This window comes from Rhipicephalus microplus, chromosome 9, assembly GCF_043290135.1.
Source record: "Rhipicephalus microplus isolate Deutch F79 chromosome 9, USDA_Rmic, whole genome shotgun sequence".
NCBI lineage: Eukaryota > Metazoa > Arthropoda > Arachnida > Ixodida > Ixodidae > Rhipicephalus > Rhipicephalus microplus.
The window spans coordinates 83,506,394-83,531,363 of record NC_134708.1 but is presented as its reverse complement, the minus strand read 5'-3'; the positions used below and the strand labels follow the sequence as shown (position 1 = coordinate 83,531,363).

The following is a 24,970-nucleotide window of genomic DNA, read 5'->3' as shown; positions in this document are numbered from 1 at the left end:
CAGCCTAGCGAAACTGCAATCACTTATATGCTGGAAATCTGATAGAATATTGAAAGTAAATGTACCTGATAAATTCTTAAAGAAACTGTCAAGGGAAAGCAAACGTGCTCAAACAACTTGATGTAGTAAGTATTGCCTTGCAATCGGCCACTTAGCAGATCTGTACACACAATTCCTAGCGGGAGGCACTCACAAAATATCAGTGCGGCTTCAATTAGGCACAAGCTCTACTCGTACATGACGAAGTTCACAAGGCAAGTGAGATAATTAATACAACACTGTGAAAACTGAAAGGTGTTAATCACCAAAAAGATTTATTTCAAGCAACGTTAGGAGTGCCACAAGCTGGAAAAAAGTATTAAGGCAGTGCATTCAGTTCACCCATGGTTCATAGAGAAAAGTAGCATCCGAAAAGATTAGCACCAGCAAAGTATGGTGTCAGATTATGATCGTAGTTATGCCTGGTCTCCCGGGAAGATGTGGTAGAAATGTACTAACATGAATTGATACCAAACTGCCAAGTAAGATGCAAGAACAGAAACTATTGCCTATTGATAGGCAGTTTCAAGAGCGGACTGTCATTAGTAGCCATCAGTAATGACGGTGAACCAAGATTGCAATACGCGTTATATATTATATACGCGTTAAACTACTCTCATTTGGATCATTTCAAGCTTAAAATAACCATTTCAGAATGCAAGTCCCCGGCCATGCTTACACAGTTTAGATGGGATCAAATAAAATTGTACGCAAGAATTTTGATTTGCAATGGCGCATTGTTGAGTTTTGCCCAAGAAATCCCAGTTTCCTGGCAGCTAAAGGCATTGGCAATATGACTAACTCATGACAGGCGAGTGGTAATCCAGACTTTGAAGAATTTAAATGATCAACCTCAATTAGGGATTATAAAAACAAAAAAATTAAAAATGAGTGACGTTTACACTAGCTTTGTAAAGCTTTAAGAAACAGTGAAGCTGGTTGATATTAGGGGCTTAATGTGGCTCTCTTGGCTGATGCTAAGTCTTTCCTTGGCGAAGACGATGAACAGCCTGTCAAGAACCACGCGAAAATGCCCAAACTTCAGCACCAAACCTAACGTGCAAAGCTCGCTGTGGCGCCCCCAGTAGAAGCACAGGCCTTTCGTCACTTGTACTAAGCATTGCGGCGAGCAAACTCAGACTGCCGGCTGTGCAGACCATTTTCGTCGACGGGCATGGCTGATAAGCAACAGCAAGAGTTTATTATGGACACCCAAAATTTTACCTCTGGTTTAAGAGCTTCACTCTTAAAAACAGCACAATGGCGGTGACAGAAGGACTAAAGAATAAGAAATGGAGAGCGTGCCTATCTATTTCTAACCCATTCATTCAGTCTGTTGACAGCTGTCGTGCTGATTTTAATTTTTTTTTACAACCAAGCACATATTACATAATAGTTCAGTCTATTATCGGGGCAGAACATTAAACGCAGCAGCCTTTCAACCTCAACGGTGGAGCATCCAACCGTTCACCAATGACCGTACGCACCTAGGCTGCTTTCAAATTCTCACGGTCGGTGACATTGTCATTGAACTACATTACCGAGAACATAAGCAAGGCTATATTTTTACTTGTGGAGGACATCAGCTGCCACAATTCGGTCATCTAGGTAGGGCCTTTCTTGGCTTCTTAAAGGGGCCCTCCAACACTATTGAAGCACCTATTTTTTTATTTGTGGTTTGCATAGACCGATAGCTGGAGGTAATTTTAGCATAGCACTAAGCGCTGATATCAAATTATTTAGTATTTCAATCACATAATAAATTTACTACATCCCTGCCGACCGCATCACCACGTGGTGGCACTTGCCAGAACTTCCCGGACAGAAATGACACCGGAAGGTTGCTGCCATATGATTGGATAAATGTAACATTAGAAGCGATGGGGGTGTAGATTTAAAGCTGGGGTACTAATCTGTTTCATTTTTCTTCTCTGTGATTTTTTTTTCACCAAACCCTAAACATACGTGGCCACAACGAAAAAAGATCACTGTGACTACAAAGCATGACAGAGACGCTGGCTGCCACTTCGCCACTGAATTTTTGGCTTGCGCCAGTCAAATGTCCATACGAAAGACCTCTCTTGTGAGCTGTCTCTTTTCCACACGTGTGCTGTTGACGGGTTGCAGTGCACCATTGTTGTTCGTCGGGCAGGTCACCGAACAACGAGCGAGAGGTCAACAGTACTTAACTGTCCTGGTCATTCCACAAGTTCCTTTCTCAAAATAATAGGCGGGATTGACCCAAAACGTTGTAAAAAAACTGCAGAAAATACCTGGCTTCTACACACCAACTCTCGCTCTTGTTCTGGCAAGCCAGGCGTGGGCACCACGTTTGTTAGTGACAACAAGATCAACATTACTTTAAAAAAAAAAGCAACAATGGGGTGCGAGCTTCCCTTACGTAGGAGTTTCCAGCTTATTTCATCGAGACAGCCTTCCGACGTCAAGGACGAGTGAAATGTGGTCAAGTGGCCTTGCAAAAATCGAGTTGAGGGTCAGCATTTTTTTTTCTCGTATTTTGAATTTTCTCAGTCAAATAAGATTAGACTGCGTGCAGTTGTCACTGCCGTTTTTGCTCTATTAGTCTGTCTGTACTTTAGTCTACACAACCCACGAATAAACATGGTGGTAGAGTAGTGTTGCAGAGCCCCTTTAGGTTCTACACGACTAATCTTACACATTGCAGATAATACGGTTAATGACGAATGACTCCCCCAGTATTGCAACTACAAGAAGAAAACAGGAAGTGGAAACACACCGTGACATTCACCGGGGCCTGGCGGGACCCCAGAGATGATGCGGTTGCAACTGTAAGGTGTGTAGTTGGCACGCTTGCCTTCTGTGCCATAGTTGTGTCGGATGTTGTAGCTGTACTTCTTGTCAAACTGCGCAGGAAGGCAAACAGGGACAACACATACGGCTGCTTGTTCAGCCATATCACAATGTAGTAAGACTTGCAAAGTTAATTTTCAAGCTAAACAGTCATTAGTACCTACAGTGCAGACCATTTGTAACGTAGCCGCTTGTAGTGTGAAACCGGTTACAGCACAGTCTTTTGACTCCTGCTTTCACTCCCGTTGAACTCCATGTACACACATATCGCTTATTGTGCAGGTCCCTCAAGATAAAGGTTATAATGCGGCTGCCAGGATGTCTCCAGGGCAAACACGGCAGCTAGTGTGCTTCTCGAAGGTGTGCTGGGTGCATTGCTGGGGAGTGAACGAGGAGGTTATTACATATAGGAGGAGGGGACGCAGAGTGAGTGAACGGAGGGTGGAGGGAGGAAAAGAAAAAAATTGGGGGACCCTTAAGCTTCGCCTTTAAGAGTTGAACGCGGAAGCAAAATCCAGCCCCTAGTGCGTCCTTCAACCGCTAAGTGCACACTTACTGGTATGTTTTGTTACATACACACACACGCACACACACACACGCACACAGTAGATTGTACAAGCGCACCCTTGCACGAATGATTAAAACAGGTTTTTAGGGGAAAAGCTCCTTAAAGCGGCACCCTATCGTCCCTCGTGGTAGTGCGTAACATGTCTTACGCTTTGACCTGAAAGGTGGTGCCGGTGGGAGATTTCTCCTGTGCGATGTTGAACAATAAAAAATTTGCAGTGCGTGCGTTAACTAAGAGCCGCATTCTCCTGTCTCTCATTCCCCATTAGCAGCCATTGGCATGTACATTGAGCACTATCTGACAAGAAAGGGTTGCTACGATATACTCACCGGGCCTAACCTTCTTGGTTTTAGAAAGGTTTAGCGAGCGTTGGGCTGCAGTGCCATGAATACAGTGAACTAGTGTATACCATGAACTCGAGGTGGTTAAAGATGGGAAGTAGACACGAAGCACAAGCCGTAAGAAAGTGTGCATGTGCCACCTCTCGTTTAGTCCTTGGAATGTCTGCTGGATGGCGGTGCTTCTATATGCAAAATATATGATGAAAAGATGCGGGATGGTGGTACTTGGAGTGTTGACTAGATGTACGAGCGGACACACAGACAGATGCATGGGCGGACGCATGGATGGCTGCAGGGACGGATGGACCCATGGACGGATGCAGGAGTGGATGCATGGACGAACGCAGGTACGGACGCACGGATGGATGTGCGGAAGAGACGCATGCACGGGCAGATGGACGCACGGATGACCTTGAGCACTTTTTTTTTCTTCGAATGCACGGCTTTTTCAGTGTGATCGCGTGTGCACGCGTGGACATGTAGCAGCCTCCCGTGGCGATCTCTGTAATTTGCTTTTTCACTCACAGATGCACAAACGATTTTTCGCTCACAACCAACGGGGCCGACGCTGACGGCGGGATTTCTGTGACACGAGCTCTCTAATGCTATCTCGTTAAAAAGACCCCGGCAGCACTGCATTCGCTCACAGAGTGAAGGAGGAAGGTGGTTGCCTAGACGACAGATAAGTCTTTGCAACTGCGCCATTCTGGCTCCACCTATTTAACAGCACGTGTGATTGCGTCCTCATCAAGTGCGCTTTGAGTTTCCAGTCGGGCAAAGCGTCGCCGTTAGTGCGTTTGCTACCTTATCCATAAATTTAAAAGCTTTATGGCTTTACGGAGTGAACTTTCACCCGTGCCACCAGCGAACGGACTTACACAAGCTTGATGGGCTTCTGCCGCCGATCTTCCTACCGTGAACCAGCCATGAATAACATCGTTCTATAGTTTCTGTAGATATAATTACTAAATCACAGTGAGAATTCTTTTAACTCGAGAATGGTAATTTAAAAAGTAAATGTGTAACAAGAAAATATATTTAGTTAACGACATGGACATTGCAGTCTTGACATGAAAATGCAAATAACATTAGCCTCTTCAGGCAATACGTTTCAACAGGTCAAATTTTGATTGCTTAAAGGGACCAACAACCATTTTTCATGCTGCCTATATTTCTTTGGTGCGAAGGAAGTATTACATGTAAGTGAGTTTGATGCCAGAATGGTAAAAAGGGAAACTGCGCGAAACATTCGTAACCAGGGTTTTTCTATCTGCAGCAGATATGAAGTCGTATGCTCACATGCTGCAAACAGTGACCGCGCCGGCGGCTCATGTTGGAGCGCGGTGGTTTACTGTGCATGCGCCACAGCTCCATTTGCTCCGCTGACGGTTGCGACAGCAGCGCCACTTTTGACCGTGCTACTCCTTATACGTTGCAAGCAGCACATAATTGGGTAGGGCTGAACAATAATAAACATACTCTAATTTCGAGGACTGGCACACACGACAGTGCCAGACTATGCGACCACGTTAAAAAAAGTGATATACTTCATATTCCATAATCCCAGCTTTAAGCATCTTCCGATAGGCTGCGCAACAAAACCGTTTCTGATATTTTCAAGTATAAATTAAAGATATAAATACTAGTCACAACACGAAAATACTTCTGAAACATGTCACTGTATTTCATGCTCTCTTCATTTCTACTACGATCTAATCGCATGTTCTAGCTAGTTGTCGGTGCCTTTAATAGTCAATTTTTGAAATTTTTGTGACACGCACACACACATTGTACACTTCTAATAGAAACAAAGCACTCACGTTCTCAACGCCTACATGCTTGGAGAACTCCTCTCTCCAGAAACGCAAGGCATCCTGAAGGCCGAGACCAATGCCTTTGAGGAACAGGCCATACTGCATACGGGCTGCGTGCCGAAGGTGGTGGTTCGTCCGCAGTGCGGAGTGCATCGCTTTCATGCACATCGGGAAGGACTCCTTGCACAGCTGTGAGGAAGAAATGAAATGGGATAAATGCACTTTCTGGGCTTCAGTGTGATGCAGCATTTGATATACGTGCACACTAGTCCCATACTTTCACATGGTAAATTCAAGGAGATTTCTCAACAGTTCGGTATAGCCAATAATCCGAGTGGTATACATCCAGAAACGAATGCACATATACCACAAAGAATTCTCAACTTTAGCATACAAAAGACAGCTCTTTTCCCCACAGTGTGGAAAGGGTTACGAAGGTAGAATAAAGATCCACTTGAAGTATTTTACAGGTCATCATCAACCTACAATGCGTGACTGCTGAACGAAGGTATCTCGAGGCCATATACAATTAACACAGTCTTGCACAAGCCTGCCACATTTACCAGATGAGAGCTTCACAATCTTATCGAGCCATCAATTTCAGGGCGTTCCTACATTGTTTAAACCTTCCTTTTTTATTTTACCTCTTCTATCACTGCTGTAGACCACCGGTTATCAGTTTTTTGAATTACATGGCATGTCTACCCCTTTTTGTTCTCCATCTTATATGAAATAACAACATCGACTACCCCAGTTATTACTCAATCCACGCTGCTGTCTTCCTGCGACTAAATGTTATGCATAAAATTGTTTTTATCTACATCACTTCCTACGTGTTCCTCAAATCCTTCGGTTTCTTCCCAGTTAACCTTTAAGTTTCTGCTCCAGACATCAGAATCAGCAGTATCTGATGACTGCACACTTTTCAAGGATAGCGCTGAGCTGCAAGTTAAGATGTGGTAATTACTGCCGCACCAATTCCAATCCATTTTCATTCTTTCTGTAGTTAAGCGGAGACGACAACATTGGAACAAACAAATATACAAGCAAATATGGTATAAACAGGATAACTTACAAATACTTGTTTGTAGAAAAAAAGCTCGAAGAAAATTTCATCTCAATTTATCACAAAGAAACCTTCCCAGCTTACTAAAATGTTGACTGAAGTTTAACACCATTATTTAATTTTTTATTTTATATATTTCATACTACAAACTTGCTTTAGAAGCCATAGGCAGAGGTGGATTGCACACTCAAAAAAAATGATAGACAAATTGTGAAACCAATTTGAAACAAATCCGTGAAACAAATCTGAAATCTGTGCTGAACAGTATTTAGAGCATGTAGAACGCAGGAAACAATAAGATACAGTAAACGCACCGCAGGTGAAAACACTGGCAAGATCACAAAGAAAAATAATGTAACTTTCGAAAATGCAAGAATAGCAAAAAGGAAAAAATATGACAAGAATGTGTAATACAGCAAAAAAAAAAGGAGGGTGTGGTGAGAAATATGTCCTGGAGGGTTTGTGTCATGCTTTGAGTAGAAGATCATTGTGCGGGGTCGATTTATAAGTTCACGTGCACGGTTATTGCCTAGATGGTGATACAGTCGAATCTCGATAATTTGAACTCGAAGGGGCCCAAAAATTTGTTCAAATTAAAAGAAGTTCGAATAAATGAAAGCTAAGTAAACCGAGGGCTCTCCATAAAGTGGCGCATGTGTTTTGAGCTAACACACGAAGGAAAAGTTCAAGAACACTTACATTTATTCACAAATCACAGAACATCCATTACTAATTGAAGTAATCGGTGATGCACGTCTGCACACGTTTGCCTTGCAGTGAGTCAATAATTAATTTCGCACGCAGCTTGCAAAGCATTTCTACTTCGGCTCCAGCATTCTCTTGGCAAGAGAAGTTGCGCGCGAAAATGTCCAGCGCCGACACTTTCTAATGAGGACGACAACGACTGCTGCGTAGCAGAGCCTCCCTCTCTCCACTACGCAGCCGCAGCATGGCCAGCCCGTGGCGAGAAAGGAGGAGCGTCTCCACGCGAAAAGAAGCAGATCGGTGTTTCAGAGAAAACCAACACTCCACGGCAGCTTTCTCTTTTTTTTTTTTGCTCCCTTCGCACGCGTCGTTGAAAGGAGAAGGATTACGTGACAAGGAAGGAAAAGAGGGATGCGTGGCACCGGCGCGTGAGAGACCCCGACCTACCCTCAAGGCGCAGAGCCATACTCCCGCAAGGGGCAAGGGCTGCAGAAGATAGTGCCTTTTTCCTTTCCTTCAACCACACAGTCATTCAACCCAGCGACGGCTTTCTTTTTTTCCCCTCTCTCTCTTCGCGCGCGGCGTTGGAAGGAGAAGGGTCTTTACGTGGCAGGGGCGGAAAAGGGAGAGTGTGACACGGGCGCGTCGCAGATCGGCATTTGAGAGAGAGCAAACATTACACTGCAGCCTTTTCTTTCCTTTTTATTTCCTTCATGGGCAGCGTTGAGGTGTCGCAGGCACCGCGGCGGGATTGGGCGGGGTGCTGAGAGCCTTTTCGGAGCGCGGTATACTCGAATTAACCGCTGCAAGTGCTTGGGTGTTCGAATTGCTGGGCGTTTTCGCCCATTGGAATGCACATAGCTTTGATCAGACCTCATCGTGAGTTCGAATTAACCGGAAGTTCGAATTAAGCGTGTTCGAAATAATCAGATTCGACTGTAGTAGTGAAACGATGAAGCGCGCCTATGCGCGGGCTCGTGCGCAGATCTCGAGGCAAGCTTTAGAGCGACGGAGACCACACTGCTTACAGCAGAGAAAAGAGTGGAAGACCGAAGATCGGGCTATGCCCTGACTGCTCGTTCTGACTTTCCGTGCCTGGGCCTCATCTCGAGTCAAAGTGTTCAGGTGCATTCTGGAATGGACATCGCCAACCTAAACCTGGGTTGGTCTGGAGCGACGTTCTCCAGGGCTGGCTGCTGTTCTGTTCACGGAGCGAGCTGCTGTTCCAGGTGTGTTGGCGGCAGCCGTCAATACGGTGTTCTAGGCGGGTCCAGGCATCGCCTGCTGTACAGGGATGCCCTAGGCTGTAATCTTCTAGGCCGGGCAACGCCTCAGAACGGACTCAGCAAGCACCACGTGCACCGCCTCATGACAACAAAAGAGCCCGGTCGATTGCGACATTCCTTCTCCAAAAGTGTGACCTGAGTGGAATTAACTTCCCTCCCACATAAGACTGCGTATGCGCATACATATGTGTGAGTTTATACAGTGTATTCCCATGTCCGTTTTCGTGTAAATAAAGGTCCCTTTGTCCTCGAGCGTTCTCTGTCCTCGCCTGGGTAACCTGCACCCACAGTTGCCCACAGAGGGTATCTTTATCACTGCTTTCATTTTAATATTGTACGCTATATTGAAATCCATAGATGGTATGGGAAACAGCTCGGGTCATAGATTAGCGAGAGCATGCACAAACGACGATATGGTTTTAAACCTAGTTGTCACAAGCAAAAGGGTGCGTGGCCTGGTTTTGCAAGGACTACCGTAATTACTCAAATCTAACGCGCACCTTTTTTCCGGTTAAGCGAGTTCATAAATCGCATGCGCGTTAGAATCGAGTACGAACAAAAAATTACGGTCAATCTATTGCCATCGGCAAATCCAAAATGGCCGCCCCCTACGTGCGTCGGCATGACGCGTCGGCCATTTTTGCCTATGTGTTTCCCATGTGCGGCACTTCGTACGTGTGCTGAGGAGTTCGTCATCTAGTAGTGCATTAGAATCGACGGCGTGGAAGGGCCGACTCTAAAAACTCGAGTGCACCACGATGCCGCTTTTAAAAGAAAAGTCATCGCGCGTGCAGAAACGGACGGAAATCGGGCCGCATCGCGGTCGTTCGGAGTTCCCGAAACGTGCGTGCGGGACCTGCGGAGACAAAAGCAGAAGATTGTCGACAGCAAACCTTCACGCAAAGGCTTCTGTGGACCACATCAGGGTCGGTTTCCGCAAATTAAAGAGCTGCTCGGCAAGTATGTGCTTGAGCAGCGAGCGGCACAGCGGCCCGTGACGACAGAACTGCTCCAAGTGCGGGCTATGCAATTAGTCTTAGAAAAAGGTCTAATGCGGAGCCAGTTTAAAGCGAGCAGGTGCTGGCTAACTAACTTTATGAAGAGGAAAGGCTTTTACCTCCGAAGGGGAACATGCATATGCGAAAAGTTTTGCGGAGGAGTACGATGAAAAGCTTCACAGTTTTCAAAGGTTCGTCCTAAACTTGCGGCGCAACAACAAATACCCGCTTGGGCAAATCGAGAATGCCGATCAGACGCCTCTTTACTTCGACATGCCTGGCACCACAACCGTCGAGAAGAAGGGGGCAGCAAGTTCGCGTGCTGACATCGGTCCACGGTAAAACTACAGTGACGGCAATGCTCTGTTACACGTCAGATGGCACAAGCTTCGCCCGTACCTCATATTTAAATGGAAGACGCTCCTGAAAGGAGTCGTTTTTTCGAGTGGTGTGATCGTGCGGGCCAGCGAGAAAAATCGGTGCGCGTTGCAATTGATGTTTTACGTTTTTTTTTTTTTCGCGGTGGAAATTGGGTGCGCGTTACATTCGAGGGCACGGTAGAATCGAGTAAATACGGTATGTGCACAGTGTTTTACGAAAGTTGACCGCCTTCTTGGTGTCGTTCGTGTTGCTGAATGACAGCGGCAGCTGCTGTAGCTTTGATCTTGTGATCTTGGTATGCCAAGTGCTTAGCAAGTTTCCTTTATAAAGCTAATCTGATCTCCTTATGCTCCAGATGCTGTCACAAGGGTGAACAGGAACTCATTAGTCTGCTACCAGTTGCATGCACTCCTTGCTCCTTTCCTAGCACAACGAGGAGGAGCAAGGTAGAGACCAGCTGACGAATTCAGTGCCGCAAAAAAAATAGCGAAAGGAGCAAGGGCCGCTGCTCTTCATGTGTCAAACACATGCAACTCCATTGCTCACAACAGACCTGTGCAAAACTGCAACTAAATTTCAACCTCTGCCGGCTCACACTCCACTGGCTCTGTACTGCAACACGGTGAATGGTCTAGGCAGGTATATCGTAGCAGAGCTTTTGACCAGAAATTCTACCTGTACCAGTTATCGGATCTGGGACCAATGACTTTCTGAGGCAGTTGGTCTGCCAGTTGAGAAGAAAACCAGCATATTTGCAATTAGCAAAGCAGGGGGCAAATTAATCGGGAACTTGGGGTGTTTGACTGCTAATATTTTTCTTTGCCCATCAGAACTCTGCAGAACTGATTGATGCCAGTCTTTTGGCCCTCACTACTCACGTTAAGTGAGGTTCACATGCCACTAATAATGTGGCAAGTCTTGCTCTCATGTTCATTGAGCTACATTGGAATAGCATGCTTCCTTATTGACATTACACATGTAATCATACAAAGAGAATGAAGATTATTCATCTTCACATTTACACTTTTCTTTATTTGACTTGTTCCTGAACATTCACAAAAGACATCACTTTGTTTCTCGTTCGACACAAGACTTACTCATTTGTTAGAAATAAACAATGTTGCGCAGTACTCACCTGGTCGATCATATCTGGGGTGACTGAATCTGTGGGGCGCGAAGCGTCGAACCCACTGCCTGCATCAAAGTTGGCCAGGGCACGCAGTATGGGTAAAATGCGCTCGTCCTCTTCGAGGCGGTGGAAGGTCCTTGCAGTCTGCGCCAGCATGTGGGACAGGTGCGCCCGATATTGCGACTCAACCAGCGTTATGAGGTACTCGCTCGGAACGTATGCCTCGCCTTGTCGCAGGTACACCGTTCGGTCCGCCACCAGAGGAAGCACATCCAGAAAGGAAACCTGTGCGGCAAAGCAAGAGACCAAGGCGGAAGATACTATATAATGCCGAGCAAGCACTCCCTCCAAAGCTAGCCCCCCCCCCCCCCCCCCCGCTTTCGTCCCATGTGGCCACTAATTTTTTAACTTTTTTTTTTCAGGACGAGCATCGCTTGTGTGAAAAGAACCAAACCACAGGAATGAGTGCACTGAAACATATCTAATGTTTATGAAATTCTGTTAAATAAATTAATGAGGCATTTCATTAGAAATAGGATTGGGCATTTTTTTTTTTTCTTTTGAGCAGCTTTCCGGCCGCCAACTTGAATTTTGGTCCGGGACTGAGCAAGCGCCATCTTTCCAAATCTGGTCGGATTGTCTTTCGATGTTGGGGATGGGGGGTCAGCTTGCTGGGCATTTTACGGTACAAGCGATTTGGATTTACGGCCAGGTAAAACTTGATAGTAGTGTACACCTTTACAAGTCTGCCACGTTTCCTCCTCAAAGGCAAAAACATGCAAGCCTGCACCGATGGGCGTACACTCCTGGCTGATGTCCGAGGAGCTGGATGTCCTGTACCCATGTCTTTGGGGAACACTGCCAAGTGCATGAACAGGACTATTTTTTTTATGGCGGAGGCGACTGGCTGCCACAATTTGTAGTCATCTGAGCAGGGTTTTCCTAGACTCATTAACTTATACCCGACTGCAGAAGGCAATGACATGTCCACCATCAAGGCAGACGCACACAAGCTTGCACTAATGCATGTGCACTCTAAAATGACACCACGAGCTCAATGACTACCAATCCTTCCGATAGACGACGCACACATTTGTTTAACCATAAGGACAATTGGCTGTCCCGCTTCAGTCAACTCGGCAGGGCCTTTCTCACCTTCTTACGTTGCACCCAACTACAGTCTCACTATTGAGCATCTGCAAATAGTACACCCCTTTTGCTCTATCTTCATGTGCCAAGGTGACACAGTATTATGCTGCTAAGCAAAAGGTCAGAAGTTCGATACTTTGTCCCGACTATCACATTTTGATAAGAATGAAGAACAAGTACACCCATTTTCTTAGATTTAGGTGCCCATTAAAGAACCCCTAGCCGTGACAATTAATGCAGTGTCACACCAGCACAGACCGTCTCGCAATATTGTGGTTTTGGCACTGGAAACTGCAGACAGAAATTGCAACTGGGCTATTTGGTATTAACTGAACGCTTTCATATTACTGGAGAACATTCACGACGCCAGAGAAAGACACATGTCAATAAAAGAAGTCTAGCAGTCGTCCTGTCTCTCTATACGCCTTGTGCGAAGTCGCTAGTAATACGGAAGGAACCAGGCAGAAATTTTTTCTCTCTGTGCAAGATGGCTATCTTGCAGTGTCCTTCGCTCCTGGGCTCCCATGCTCACTGCAAACCATTGTTCCTTAATAAGCCATTCCCACTAAAAGTTATAGGGCAGTACGCTGCAAATTTTTTTCCCTTTCCCTTTTGAATGCGAATGAATTTCTTATTCAGGCTGTGTCAGACAACCGGCGTTGTCCGAACGGTGTCCACACGCCGGCAGGTGTTATCTCTCTGCTCTCACTCCCTTTTTCTTGGCAACAGCTGTGGGCACACGTGCTTATCCTCACCCCTGGCAACCGGAGCATGTGGTGCAATAGTGCTCTGCTCCCGGCACCCCACTCTCCCGTCCACTCGCGCCTCACTTTTGACCGTTCACTGGCTGGGCGCCTCTCAAGAACATCCGGGAAATGTGTGCTCGAGACACCACTGTGAAACTCCAACGCAGAGCTGAGAATGCTGGCGCACCACTCTCCCGTCCGCTCACTCCTCTCCCTCGACGATTCACTGGCTGGGCACTTCTCAAGGCGATGGCAGAAGTCGGTGAAGGCGAATGTCTGACAGCAATCGTGCCCTCTTTTGGCGCAAGTAATGCCTTCGCATTTCCTCACGACTGCCTTCGGGGAGGTGGAGGCATTTCTTTATTCTATTTCACTGTTTACGTATAACTTCATGAGTAAGCAACATCAAGAGCTACGTATCTTGTCCTTGCTTAACTAGTTCTAACATGTTCTTAACTTGTCCTTCAATGTTTTTATGAATGTAGCTTTTAGAGTACAAGACGAGGAAAGAGCACTCCCGTATTTGTGAGCTAAAGGCACAGCACGCATACAAACGAGGTACAGGTGCACTTGTTTGTTTCACACATCTTTGCTTTTGTCTTGAACACTTAAAGCTATGTTCACGTTTTACCAGCATGCCCAAACATTTCACTCCTGTTTCACAACTTGAAGGCATTCCCTCCCCCAACTAGGCCGCATGTGGCACTGCATTTCATCTTTGACCACAGAAGTTGCATTTTGGTGAGGTTAGAAACACAATGCCCTTGAAAGAAAAATTTAAGGGTCAGTAAAAAGCCCAGAGGTCAAACAATTGTTATGAAGAGAAATGTGAGCACTTTCGCTATGCGAACATGCTACCGCAAAAACTTTCCGAATGCGTGCCATAATAAAGAAGTCACAGGGGTTAGAATGTCCATTTCAGCGGGTTTGAAATTTTCGTGCAGCCTCGATACCCTTCTCTGCCATCAGAAGAGAAAAGGCGTGGCCGGTTGTCGTGACTCCGCCCACTTCGGAAACGCTACATGATGTCAGCGATAAGTCACCGGCGCGCAGTCAACAACCAAGCAGGGCATCCCTGACATGAGGACATGTCATAGCAGTGCAGGGAGAAAACACAAGTCGAGAAGCACCCCTCCCCTAGTGGTGAAGTAGCAAGACACCTTTTTATCTCGAAGGCTTTTATCTACGAAATGGCACAGGGCAGTAGAAGAAAATGAAAATGTGGACTGCGGCTGACTACATCACCGCAAGGCTGCGGCACCGTTGCAGAGAGCAAAGGACCAATTGATGAACTCAGTGGTATGTAAAGTTATACATATTACTGAGTTAAACATATCATATAGTTATAAGTCCTTCCTGTTGTTTTCTTGCATTGTAAAATGTATATATCATATGTGCCCGCTCCTGCATATGACTTTGCATAGAAGTTGGCAGTATTGTTTAAATCAATAAATAAATAGGTTGCCCATGGGCAAGCTTTCTTCACTTGGTGCGTTTAAGGAGGATTGGTCAGGCGAAAGAAACAGGTGCAGAATTGTTTTGAAAAATGCATTGTTCAGCACTGTAATATTCGAAAAATCTGAACGCCACAGTCTACTGTAAGAATTGGCGAGCTTGTTTGTGGGGTGAAAAAAAAATAGTCAGAGCCTTTTTACTGGTCTTTAATGTGCATACTTCTGCCTAGAAGCATCCACAACATCATCTCCTATAGTGCCGGCAGTGCTGTGTGGCATTGACTCTTTCCTTATCGCAGGAAACTGCATTTTTCAACATGTGTATGCATCACGCCTTTTTGATTGAAAAATGCTCGGCATAAAATGGATTGTTATATGTCAAAATGGCTTTCAAATGTATTAAAACTCAAATCAACACACTTTTTATCTCACAGCTTTAAATGATGACACTTTGTTATAATGAGGTTTTAGTGTAGTTAGTGAATAGCTGTAAAAGAATGGGGTGGTGGTAACATTTACCAGGAAAAAGATGTGTTAATTAAATGAATGAACTGATTTTATAACTACCAGTTTTTCATTTCATCCTGACAATATCAGCATTTTTAAATCATGCATTCAACTATATTATATGTCTTGAAAGTAGGACCCACCCGCTTTTTTTATTTTTTCATTCAACTGAGTGAGTAAGTCTCCACTTCAGTAAATGCAAGAGTTTTCTGGCAGCAAGTGCATTGCTACTGTGGTGAAAAATCAAGTTTAGTTCCTGATCGTCCAAAATCATGTTTTGCAAGTAAGTTTAAAAGCAGGACCGTATACATAGATACAAAAAGAAGGAACAGCATCCTGCAATGTGCTTACCCAATCACAGTCTTCATTTGTTATATGCAATAGTGATTCCCTTTCCGAAAAAATGTTTTTCAATTTTAGGGCATGTGAAAAATTACTCTAGTTCAAAGAAGATGCAGCATTCATTCTCAACAAGTGAAACGCTTGCTCATACCTTGTAGACATCCATAGCATTCAATTTCAGAGCCGTCATGTCAGGTGAAGCGGCAACAATCTCTTCGAAATGCTCGGCTTTCTCATCAGCAGAGATCTGAAAAGGTGGGCATTCTTTTAAGCATTGAGAATAAACAAAATTCTACAACAACAATGAATAATCATATGACAGAAAGTCACGAGTGTCCATCATTATTGTGATAGTGGACAGCATTAGCAATTAAACTACAATCCCATTAGCACTGAGGAACCCGGTCAAACATCTCGATGCAGTGGCTTGCACAAAGCAAAATTTTAAGAAAACCATCAGCATTTTGACATATACACAAAGTACACGAGTGAATTTGGCTGGACACAAGACATTACTAAACGAATTTTATTCTGTCTGATGTGAAATGCATCAATGGTACAGTCATTAGAGCACCGGAGTTCAGTACTAGAGACCCAGTGTTCAAATCTAAGCATTGCAGTTTTTCAATTTTATTTGTCCTTTTGTTTATTCAATGCCCACATGCACTGTATCTTGTGTGTTACGGTGACCTTATCTGTCGGATACATAACCCATCTTAAACTCGTCACTCCAATTATAAAAACGTCATCTGCATTAAAAATGCACACACACATAAAAAGGCTCGACGTGAACTCTGACTGCTCGACGAACACCGAAACTCACAGGTGTGAACTCCATGTTGGTGTCCTTTAGAAAAGCCTGGATGCCAGCCGAACTCTCATTTTGAAATCGAAACCGGAAAAGGTCCATCTCTTGGCTGACGAACCACCGTCGTTGTGCTGGGCTGCAAGGAAAGTGATAATAAACCACAAATTAATAAGAGCTTGTTGGCACACAGTCATGCACGAGACTGAAGCACGGGGCAGGCCATGGTGGTAGAGTAGGTACAGAAAAAACAACGGCAACAAATGATGCTGCCAAGGTAAGAATGAAGTATGGCCGGCAGTATTGCGTTTAGTTATCCTTTTTCATCACATTGTTCCTTTGCTGCCCTTCAGAGGATAGTCCTTACAGGAGGCTGGGCACTCAAGGTACTGTGTTTTGGCTATGTTCATTTCATTTCGCTTTATTTTCAATTCCAACATGATAGATCAAAAAACTGTTTGGACCCATAGCCAAAGGCTAGAATAGGGTCCAATGATGCGATACAAAATGGCACAGTATCCAGACGATAGCACAAGGCAACAATAGCACATGTAGCAAAACAATAGAACAAGGCATTGAACCAGGATACAAGATGCTAAACATAGTGGATATAGTAAAGAAGGTTAGGCATTGTGTAGACAGATATATTCAGATACTCGAACTTGGGTAAGATAACAGAGACATGTAATTTTTATACACAAACAAAAGAAAGGCAATGAGTAATAACAACTACGCAGTAAACTTTCACTGGACGTAGTGATGCTTATATACAAGAATTGAACGATTTTGTTACTATTAAGGGGGTTACGGAGACACATTAAGGATTGCAAGGAAGTGTTTTTTATTTTCAGAGGAAAGTTAACAGCCGATTTTATATCCTGGGGCAATCTATTCCAGATTTTGGTACCGACGAACTGCATACGCCGTCCTCCATAGACGTTGTTCGTGGGAGGAAGGAGGTTAAAATTACCGGCAGCAGTATTCCTCGTAGGGCGGGATGAGGAGCAAAGAATGGACGAATGAACAGAACGGTTATACCTTATGATATTATTAATGGCAATGGCTGTTCTCTGTTGACGCAAACTGTCCATTGGTAAAATTTGCAGTTTACTAAAGAGGGGTGCGCTGGGATGATCGTGGCTTGAGTGCCTTATTATTCTTAGTGAGCGCTTCTGTAGTTTTCGTAAAGGCTCCAGGTAAGTAGTGTAAGTCCAACCCCATGAATCAAAGCAGTAGGACAGATGACAGTGGATGAGAGAAAAGTACAAGATCAGTATTATTGCAAGGTCGAAATAATTTCTCGCTTGCAACAATGCATGACAGCCCGAAGATAACCTCGAGCACACTGAAATTATATTGGGTTGCCAGTGGAAATGGTTGTCGATAACTACACCTAGGTATTTAAATGAATTGATGCGTTCGAGTGCATAATTATTTATCTTTATTTGAATGCTGTCTAGATTTATTGGCATATGTCGGGAATGGATTATCATGTACTTTGTTTTTTTCGCGTTGACGGTAAGTTTATTTGCCTTGAACTAATGTGATATACTTGCTAGCTCAGCATTTGTTTTTGTTTCAGTTTCTTGCATATTTTCCCCCGTAACAATTAAAGCTGCATCATCCGCATACAATAGTAGCTCTGCAGAATTGATTGATGATTGATATGTGGGGTTTAACGTCCCAAAACCACTATATGATTATGAGAGACGCCGTAGTGGAGGGCTCCGGAAATTTAGACCACCTGGGGTTCTTTAACGTGCACCCAAATCTGAGCACACGGGCCTACAAAATTTCCGCCTCCATCGGAAATGCAGCCGCCGCAGCCGGGATTCGAACCAGCGCCCTGCGGGTCAGCAGCCGAGTACCTTAGCCACTAGACCACCGCGGTGGGGCAGCTCTGCAGAATTTAATAACCAGTGGTAGGTCGTTTACATATAATATAAAGAACAAAGGGCCCAGGACAGATCCCTGCGGGACTCCTGTGCTTATCGGTTTTTGCGAAGAAGTGATGCCACCTAGAAAAACAATTTGACTACGATGAGTGAAGTAGCTGGAAAAGAATTCAAAACTTTCGTTTCTAAAGCCATAGTTATTTAATTTTTTTTTAAGGATGCTGTGGTCGATAGTGTCGAATGCTTTCTGTAGGTCCAGAAATACAATAGAAACTAGTTTATGGCTATTTTGAAGTTGTGTTGACATTTTGTGTCAATGTTTGAACTGCAGTGGAACTAGAATAACCCGGGCGGAAACCACGCTGTTGCGGACATAAATTTGATATTTTTCCAGAAATTTGTTGATACGAGAAGAAAGCAGCTTTTCAAAAATGTTACTTAATATACTGAGAACTGATGTCGGGCGGTAACACGAAGGGTCAGAGCGATCACCGTCTTTAAATATGGGCAATACTTTGGCGACTTTTAGAGGAACAGGGTAGGACGAGGTTGCTAGGGAATGATTGAAAATGTGGCACAAGATGGGGCCTAATATGTCTATGTTATCCTTTATCAGATGGACTGTGATTCCATCCAGCCCTGGGGTTTTCTTATTACACAATTTTTTCACGGTAGATAACAGCTCTCCTAATTCTATGTGATGAGTAAAGAAGGTATTAGATATGGAGCTGGCTAAACACATGTAATTAGAGTCAGGATGATTAGATACCAAGGGCGGGCCAATACTAGTGAAGTATGAATTGAAGCTTTCAGTAGTTTGTTCGTCTATTGTTAAAGGGAGAATATGATGCGCACTAGAATTTCCTACAACTCCTTGTATAATTTTCCATATTGTTTTTGTATCCCCATTCGCGCGTTGAATCAAGCTGGAGTAGTAGTTCTTGCATATGCGGATTATTGCCACAGATTCATTCCGTAACCTTTTATACTGCCCGAAGTAATAATGATTATGTTTATGCTGTTTCCAGTTATTGTACCAGAACTGTATTTTCTTCACCATAGCAAGAATGTCTTGGGTCATCCAAGGGCAGATCGGGACGTTATAAGAGCGAGAAGATACGGTACTGCTAGCGTTACTGATTGCAGTCTTTATAGTTTCGATTATAGATTGGCAACCTCAGTATTTACATCATCATGGTACAGACTGCTTGGTACGAGAGATAGAAGTTCGTTCCTTAATAGGGTATAACCTATTTTTCTAATGACAGGGTGATTTTTAGGTGCAGTCTTGGACAGGTCTATAATCGAGATACAAATAGGAAGGCATCAGAGATTGGTTCGTCATACACACTTGTATTGATCGGGGTGGATATGTTTGTCAACACGTGGTCTATGATCGTCGCTGAGGTGCTAGTTAAACGTATGGGCGTAGAAATCAAGTTTCGAAGATTGAAAAAAGCAAGCAAAAACTCGTAATCAGAAGACGCTAGACTGCAGGTATCAATATTGAAGTCTCCCGTAATGACCATGGGAATACTGTAGTTTGCCGCAAGTGTAAATAGCGCCTTTTCAAGCATATCTAGAAAAGAAACGTAAGATGAGTTCGGAGGAGGGTACATGTATATAACTCCTATGATAAGGGAACACTCCAAGTTGATGAACACTGATTCAATATCTGCACAGCTGCATGTGACAGATTCTAGTTTCGAAAACGAGTATCCTGATTTTACAAAGATAAAGACGGCCACACCACCGCCACGCGTGCGTGATTCTCGTGGATTAGATATGAATGTGTACCCATCGATGTTGAAATTTTGGCTCTTCTTTAGACATGTTTCCGTCAACGCTATAACATCAACAGGCTGGGCATGCGTAGAAAGGAACGCAAAGAGCAAGTTCAAATTCTTGTTTAAACGCCGGATGTTCGTGTAGAAGACAGAGATATTGTTGTTTTTAGGTACGTTGTAAGGTGTGATTACAGAGAGTGGCATGATGTTAGTTATAGGAGTACTAGTAGTTGCAAACCGCTATTTATACTATTTTCATCAGGTCGTCATGGCATGTGACGTGTACAACTCCCGAGTTCTCGACTTCCGCGTTAGAATTTTGCCATCAGCAACCCATGCAAATTTTCAGTTCCTTTCCCGTTTGCACTGGATAGCTTTTCCGAGCAGAATTTTGTTTTCGGGACACAAATGGACATTCACGTATACTGGGCTATCTACTTGGTAACCCAGCAGGGACGCATTCAGCCGCTTCTTTTTTGTGGCAAACAGAAGCTTGTCACGGGTAGCTCGAGAGTTGAACTTGACGATTATATTGGGCAGCCCGCCCCCTTTTGTGGGGACACGATGCACCACATCCACGTCATGATCCGAAAGCGGAACACTCAGGCAAGTGGCCACCTTATGTGGTTTTTGACCGAGGTCTTCCTTTTCAGTTAACGGTACTCCTTTAAGTCCGAGATTAGTCCGCCTGGAGTACTGCTTCAGGTCTACAATTTCTTTCTTAGCGTCTGTGAGTCTCTGAGTTTGCTCTTGGGGGCAGAAATCTTGGGGCGTGGGAGGGGGGCAGCTGCATTAACGCACCCGCCCTCCCTCTGGTGCCGTCCCTGGTCGGTGCTACTGATATCTTACTCGGTGCGTGTAACGACGTACGATGTTATATGGTCCGCTTATTGAACACGGCATTACTAGAGTTGTGGCCGCTGCAGAACACTACCAGCGCAGCTATGGTGGAGATATGCATTTTGGCCGAGCGGAATGGGCTGTAGCTGCATAGGGAATGCTACCATACCATTCAAGCACAGCTGTGAATGAGCATGTTTTTGAGCAGGATGCAAATGGCGTAAGTTTAGGAGAAAAAAAAAAAGAACAGGAAAGTCCTCCATGATAGCTTTGCTGAAACTTAGCCAAATGTAATGCCTAATGAAAGCATGAACAGCTTCACTGTTCAATGGTTTCCACACAGTGAGAGTGGCTCGCACTTCAATCGTTTCGAGGTAATGCTTTCATTATTGCTTTCCTCGAAGGCCTATCTTCAAAGCGGCGAGCTTTTCTCACCATCCAACGCTGAAAAAGTTCAAGCGTTATTAACCTACGGAACAACTAACCGGAATAAGCCGGGCTCCAAATTTTTAGCAATAAAAAACACATTATTTTTGTGCAACACTTCCTTTGATCAGCACAGAGAAAGTATATTGTCCATCTTATGCAAAAATTTTGCAGAACAGAAGTAGATGTACCAATTGGACGTAGCCGCTTTTTCTTAAACACTTCTAGCGCACTGTTCATACGAAGTATACAAGAGAGTTATTAACACCAATAGTCACACATAACTTCCGACATCGAAGAAGTTTTACGAGGCGATTTAATTGTACTGCTTCAACGATACACCTTCCTAGTAATACGCTACAGGTAATTACGGTGCTACTGTCTATGGGAGCTACAACGCAGGGCGCTTCAGCCAGCATTGGGAATGATGGGCAGCACACGCATTTGTCTACTCTTTGTTCTTATGGCTCTATGTGGCCAGCATCCACTGTATTGAAAGAGAATGTTCAGCGAAATTTCGGCAGTTCCATTTCATTTGCTTAACCTTTTATGCATCCCAATTCAAAGCGACTTGAAAAATTCATAGCGGTTCATTCTTTCAGCCGAAACAAACCGAAAGCACAACAATAAACACAGCCACAAGTGTGTCTGAAGCCTGCAAGTATGAAGACTAGGCAGGAGATCCCTGCAGAAATTATTGTAGAAAACTATTGTTTGACCCAGTAGTCGTGCCAAAAGAAGAAAAAAGAATAGAATTATTTACGTTTCACAGAAGGCGAGCAAGAGGATGAAGAAAGAGAGGTTGTCCTTCCGTACAAGAGCAGCACCATTGTCATCGGTCACCTGACAAGGACAACAAACAGCCAATTAGCCAACTAGCCCGCATACCAACTAGCCTGCGTAGACGCCCTTGTTCAGCCAATCAAATGTTAGCAGCTATAAGAGGAAGCGCAACACAAACAACTGGCAACTTTGTTGCTGATCTGTTCGCACTTATTTCTGGCCTGCAAACTCAACAACTGCCTAAATAGTTGTGAAGCTCAACCACATTCATTGCCATCAATACGGCAAAGTGAAACACATACTAGTACACCTCTTGCTGCCTCCACTAATAAACAGCTTGAAAGGCTGACAAGAACACAAAGAATACGAATGAGGTGCATCTTACCACAACCCACTTAACATATTTCTACAGTCTCCAGCAGCACAATCGACAACAAACAACAAAAGCAAAAAAAGGCTTTGTTTCACAATTATTCAGGTGCAGTAAAATGAACTTTTACAACAATCTTGGAAATAAAAGACACCAAAACGGCAAGAATGTTTGCAGCATGCTTTAAAAGCAGTTAGCAATTTGAGAACTTTGGCTGAGAAAACACGGAAAGCGGAAAAAGCAAAACGCGATAATGTGAACCCGCTACGAAACAAGTGCTAGTGAAGCTTCAGTATCCATGACATTCAATTAAATAGAGATGTGTGTGCAAGGAGATGAGGGGAAAGGGGCAGCCAGTAGCAGTCCCAAATAAAGAAAAAAATGCTTATAACTTTTTAAATGAACCTCGCATACTGCAAGTGAGCCGATTAAGCACCACACAAACCATTCGTGTTAGCGGAAAGTTACCGTAGAGTGTGCAATCGAATTGAAACCAACTGCAGCGCACACACATGGCGTCTACTATCATCAATAATGCGAATGAAAACTTACGCTCGACAGGCGGCAAAGTAGCTTACTGACACATGTGAATCCCCATCGGTCATTCAATGTTCTACGACGAAATTTTCCGCATTCAGGATTTGTTGGTATCACATTGGGTGGGTGTGCTACGCGGCTTGCTGATACTCCATAGTTTGCGATTCCCTCACATAACTTACTTCATCGTATATGTGTGCACGACGAGGATAAATTTCACCCGTCTACGCTACAATGTAAACAATGTCAGCCAGCTACTCTGGAGCAGCAAAAGCCTCACCCGACTAACGAAGGCTTTCAGTTTCTGCTTTCGGAGCTCGTCCATCACAGAGCTGGTGTAATCCGGCGAGCGCTTGTTGTTGAACTTTGCGTCGGCGATCTCGAAAACTTTTAGCACTGGGCGATAAAACAAGGTTACATCGAGATCAGGCACGAATTCGGTCTCGTCAATGGCACACAGATATCGAAAACATCCAGAGAGAGAGAGAGCGCGCGCTTCGACAGCGATACCTTTCAATCTTTCCAGGGCGATGTCTTGGAAGTCGCTCAGCTGAACATTGTCGACAGGAGGAGTGTTGTAGAAGTGCAAAAGCGTCTTCCGGCCGGCGTACTCGGCCAGCGGATCACCGACGGCGATGTGCCGCCGTCTCTTGTGGCCCGAAAACTGCATTTCGACGCGCTAAACGTGGAAATGAAAGCTGCAGCTACGGATTACGCGCGGCGAGACGGGCATAAGCGCGCGAAACTTTTCCCGCAGAAACTTGTTCTACGCAGGTCTGATCCAGCGCGGTAAATCTATAACAAATTTGGCGCTGTTAAACAGTCAATTATGTGGGTTATTTACTAAAAACACATAAAAACACATACGTAAACGTATTTTTGCTGCTGTTAGCCCGTAGTAACTTGTTGTTTTGTTGAAACGCAAAGCATATATTTTACAAATTATTTGTTACAGTAGATGGTATTTGTTTGTTTTTAATTTTTTGTCGTGAGATTGTGTTTTTGAAATAAAATGCTGAATAAATATAGATGCAAAAGTAGCTAATGAAACAAAAATTGACTTATTATTGAGAGATTTATTTGTTTTAAATTATTTAAAGCATTGCGTTTGAAGGTAAAAACTTGAGGTGTGCACATCTTAAATTATGTTACAAGTTTCGGTTTCAGCCTTGGTTGAAGCGCATTTATCAGCGTTTTCTGCGCTTGCTCACAGCGTGCTGCATCTATAGCACCTAGGTTCTCTCCTAAGTATAGCTTCAGTGAGCTACAACGAAGCAAGGCGGCATCATGTGTGCATCGATTTATTTATAAGGTTCACCGGCGTGCCTCCGAGGTGCAAAGAGCACGCTGCATGAGCGCTGCTCGATCAGCACACAACCTCAACCTCTTCGTTTGGGTAGCACGTTCATGCACAGGGTGTTCAGAAGTTCTTAGGCCATGCTGCCATAGGAACACAAGTGATAGTGGCCTGGGAACATTTCACCCCCCCCCTCCCCCCCCCCCCCCCCCAATTACATTATCAGAATCGAACGTAGCTCCCCAACACTTTGCTCGACACGTTCGTTCAGCTTTGATGATTATCATTGTTACTGGATTACGGTGCAATTGTTATCCATAGGCAATGACTCCAAAAATTAAGTAGCGTAATCTGTACAGAACAAATCACGACGGTGGCATGAAATTAAATTATGCACTCTCGGAATTTGAAAATAAGTACGTGGATCGATGTTCTTTGTGGAGCTGCAGTACGTCATTTTAAAGGAAGCTATAGATTGCGACGTTGAATTAACAAGCTTTGCAAAATGCGCTGAAGGGAATTCAATACGTGGAATACCTCACATTTTGCCCCGTAGTCTTTCTCCAATAACGCGTTTCCACCTCGTCGTTTGTTGAATTAACTGAACGAACGACGTTCATTTGGACGAATGAACAACGAACGAGGTCAGCAAATGAAGTCAGCAATAGTGGGACTGGACGATACTCTACATCCATGATAACACCATCTTGAATGTGTATAAAAAGAGTCTATATACAGATGAACTACAGAGTTATATCGCTAAGGTTAACAAAACGAAAACATTCTTTGATAAATAACGCCACGCCCCTCCTCTTGTAACTGTTTCTGGGTTGCGACAGTATGGCGGAGCCAGGTAGATGAACTGACTAGCCT

General features: G+C 44.3%; 1 protein-coding gene across 1 annotated transcript in view; it reads right to left on the bottom strand.

The window, feature by feature from the left end:
* The window catches only part of LOC119163165 (DNA primase large subunit-like), a 38,923-nt gene extending 15,356 nt beyond the window's left edge, over positions 1-23,567 (bottom strand). The window contains exons 1-8 of the mRNA XM_037415111.2: positions 23,311-23,567; positions 23,081-23,196; positions 21,874-21,953; positions 16,181-16,301; positions 15,509-15,604; positions 11,166-11,444; positions 5,601-5,783; positions 2,798-2,924 (exon numbers count right to left, since the gene is read on the bottom strand). Coding sequence (XP_037271008.2) covers positions 2,798-2,924; positions 5,601-5,783; positions 11,166-11,444; positions 15,509-15,604; positions 16,181-16,301; positions 21,874-21,953; positions 23,081-23,196; positions 23,311-23,470 — 1,162 coding nt within the window. The 5' untranslated portion in view covers positions 23,471-23,567. The remainder of the gene's footprint in view (positions 1-2,797; positions 2,925-5,600; positions 5,784-11,165; positions 11,445-15,508; positions 15,605-16,180; positions 16,302-21,873; positions 21,954-23,080; positions 23,197-23,310) is intronic.
* Positions 23,568-24,970: the final 1,403 nt, after the last annotated feature.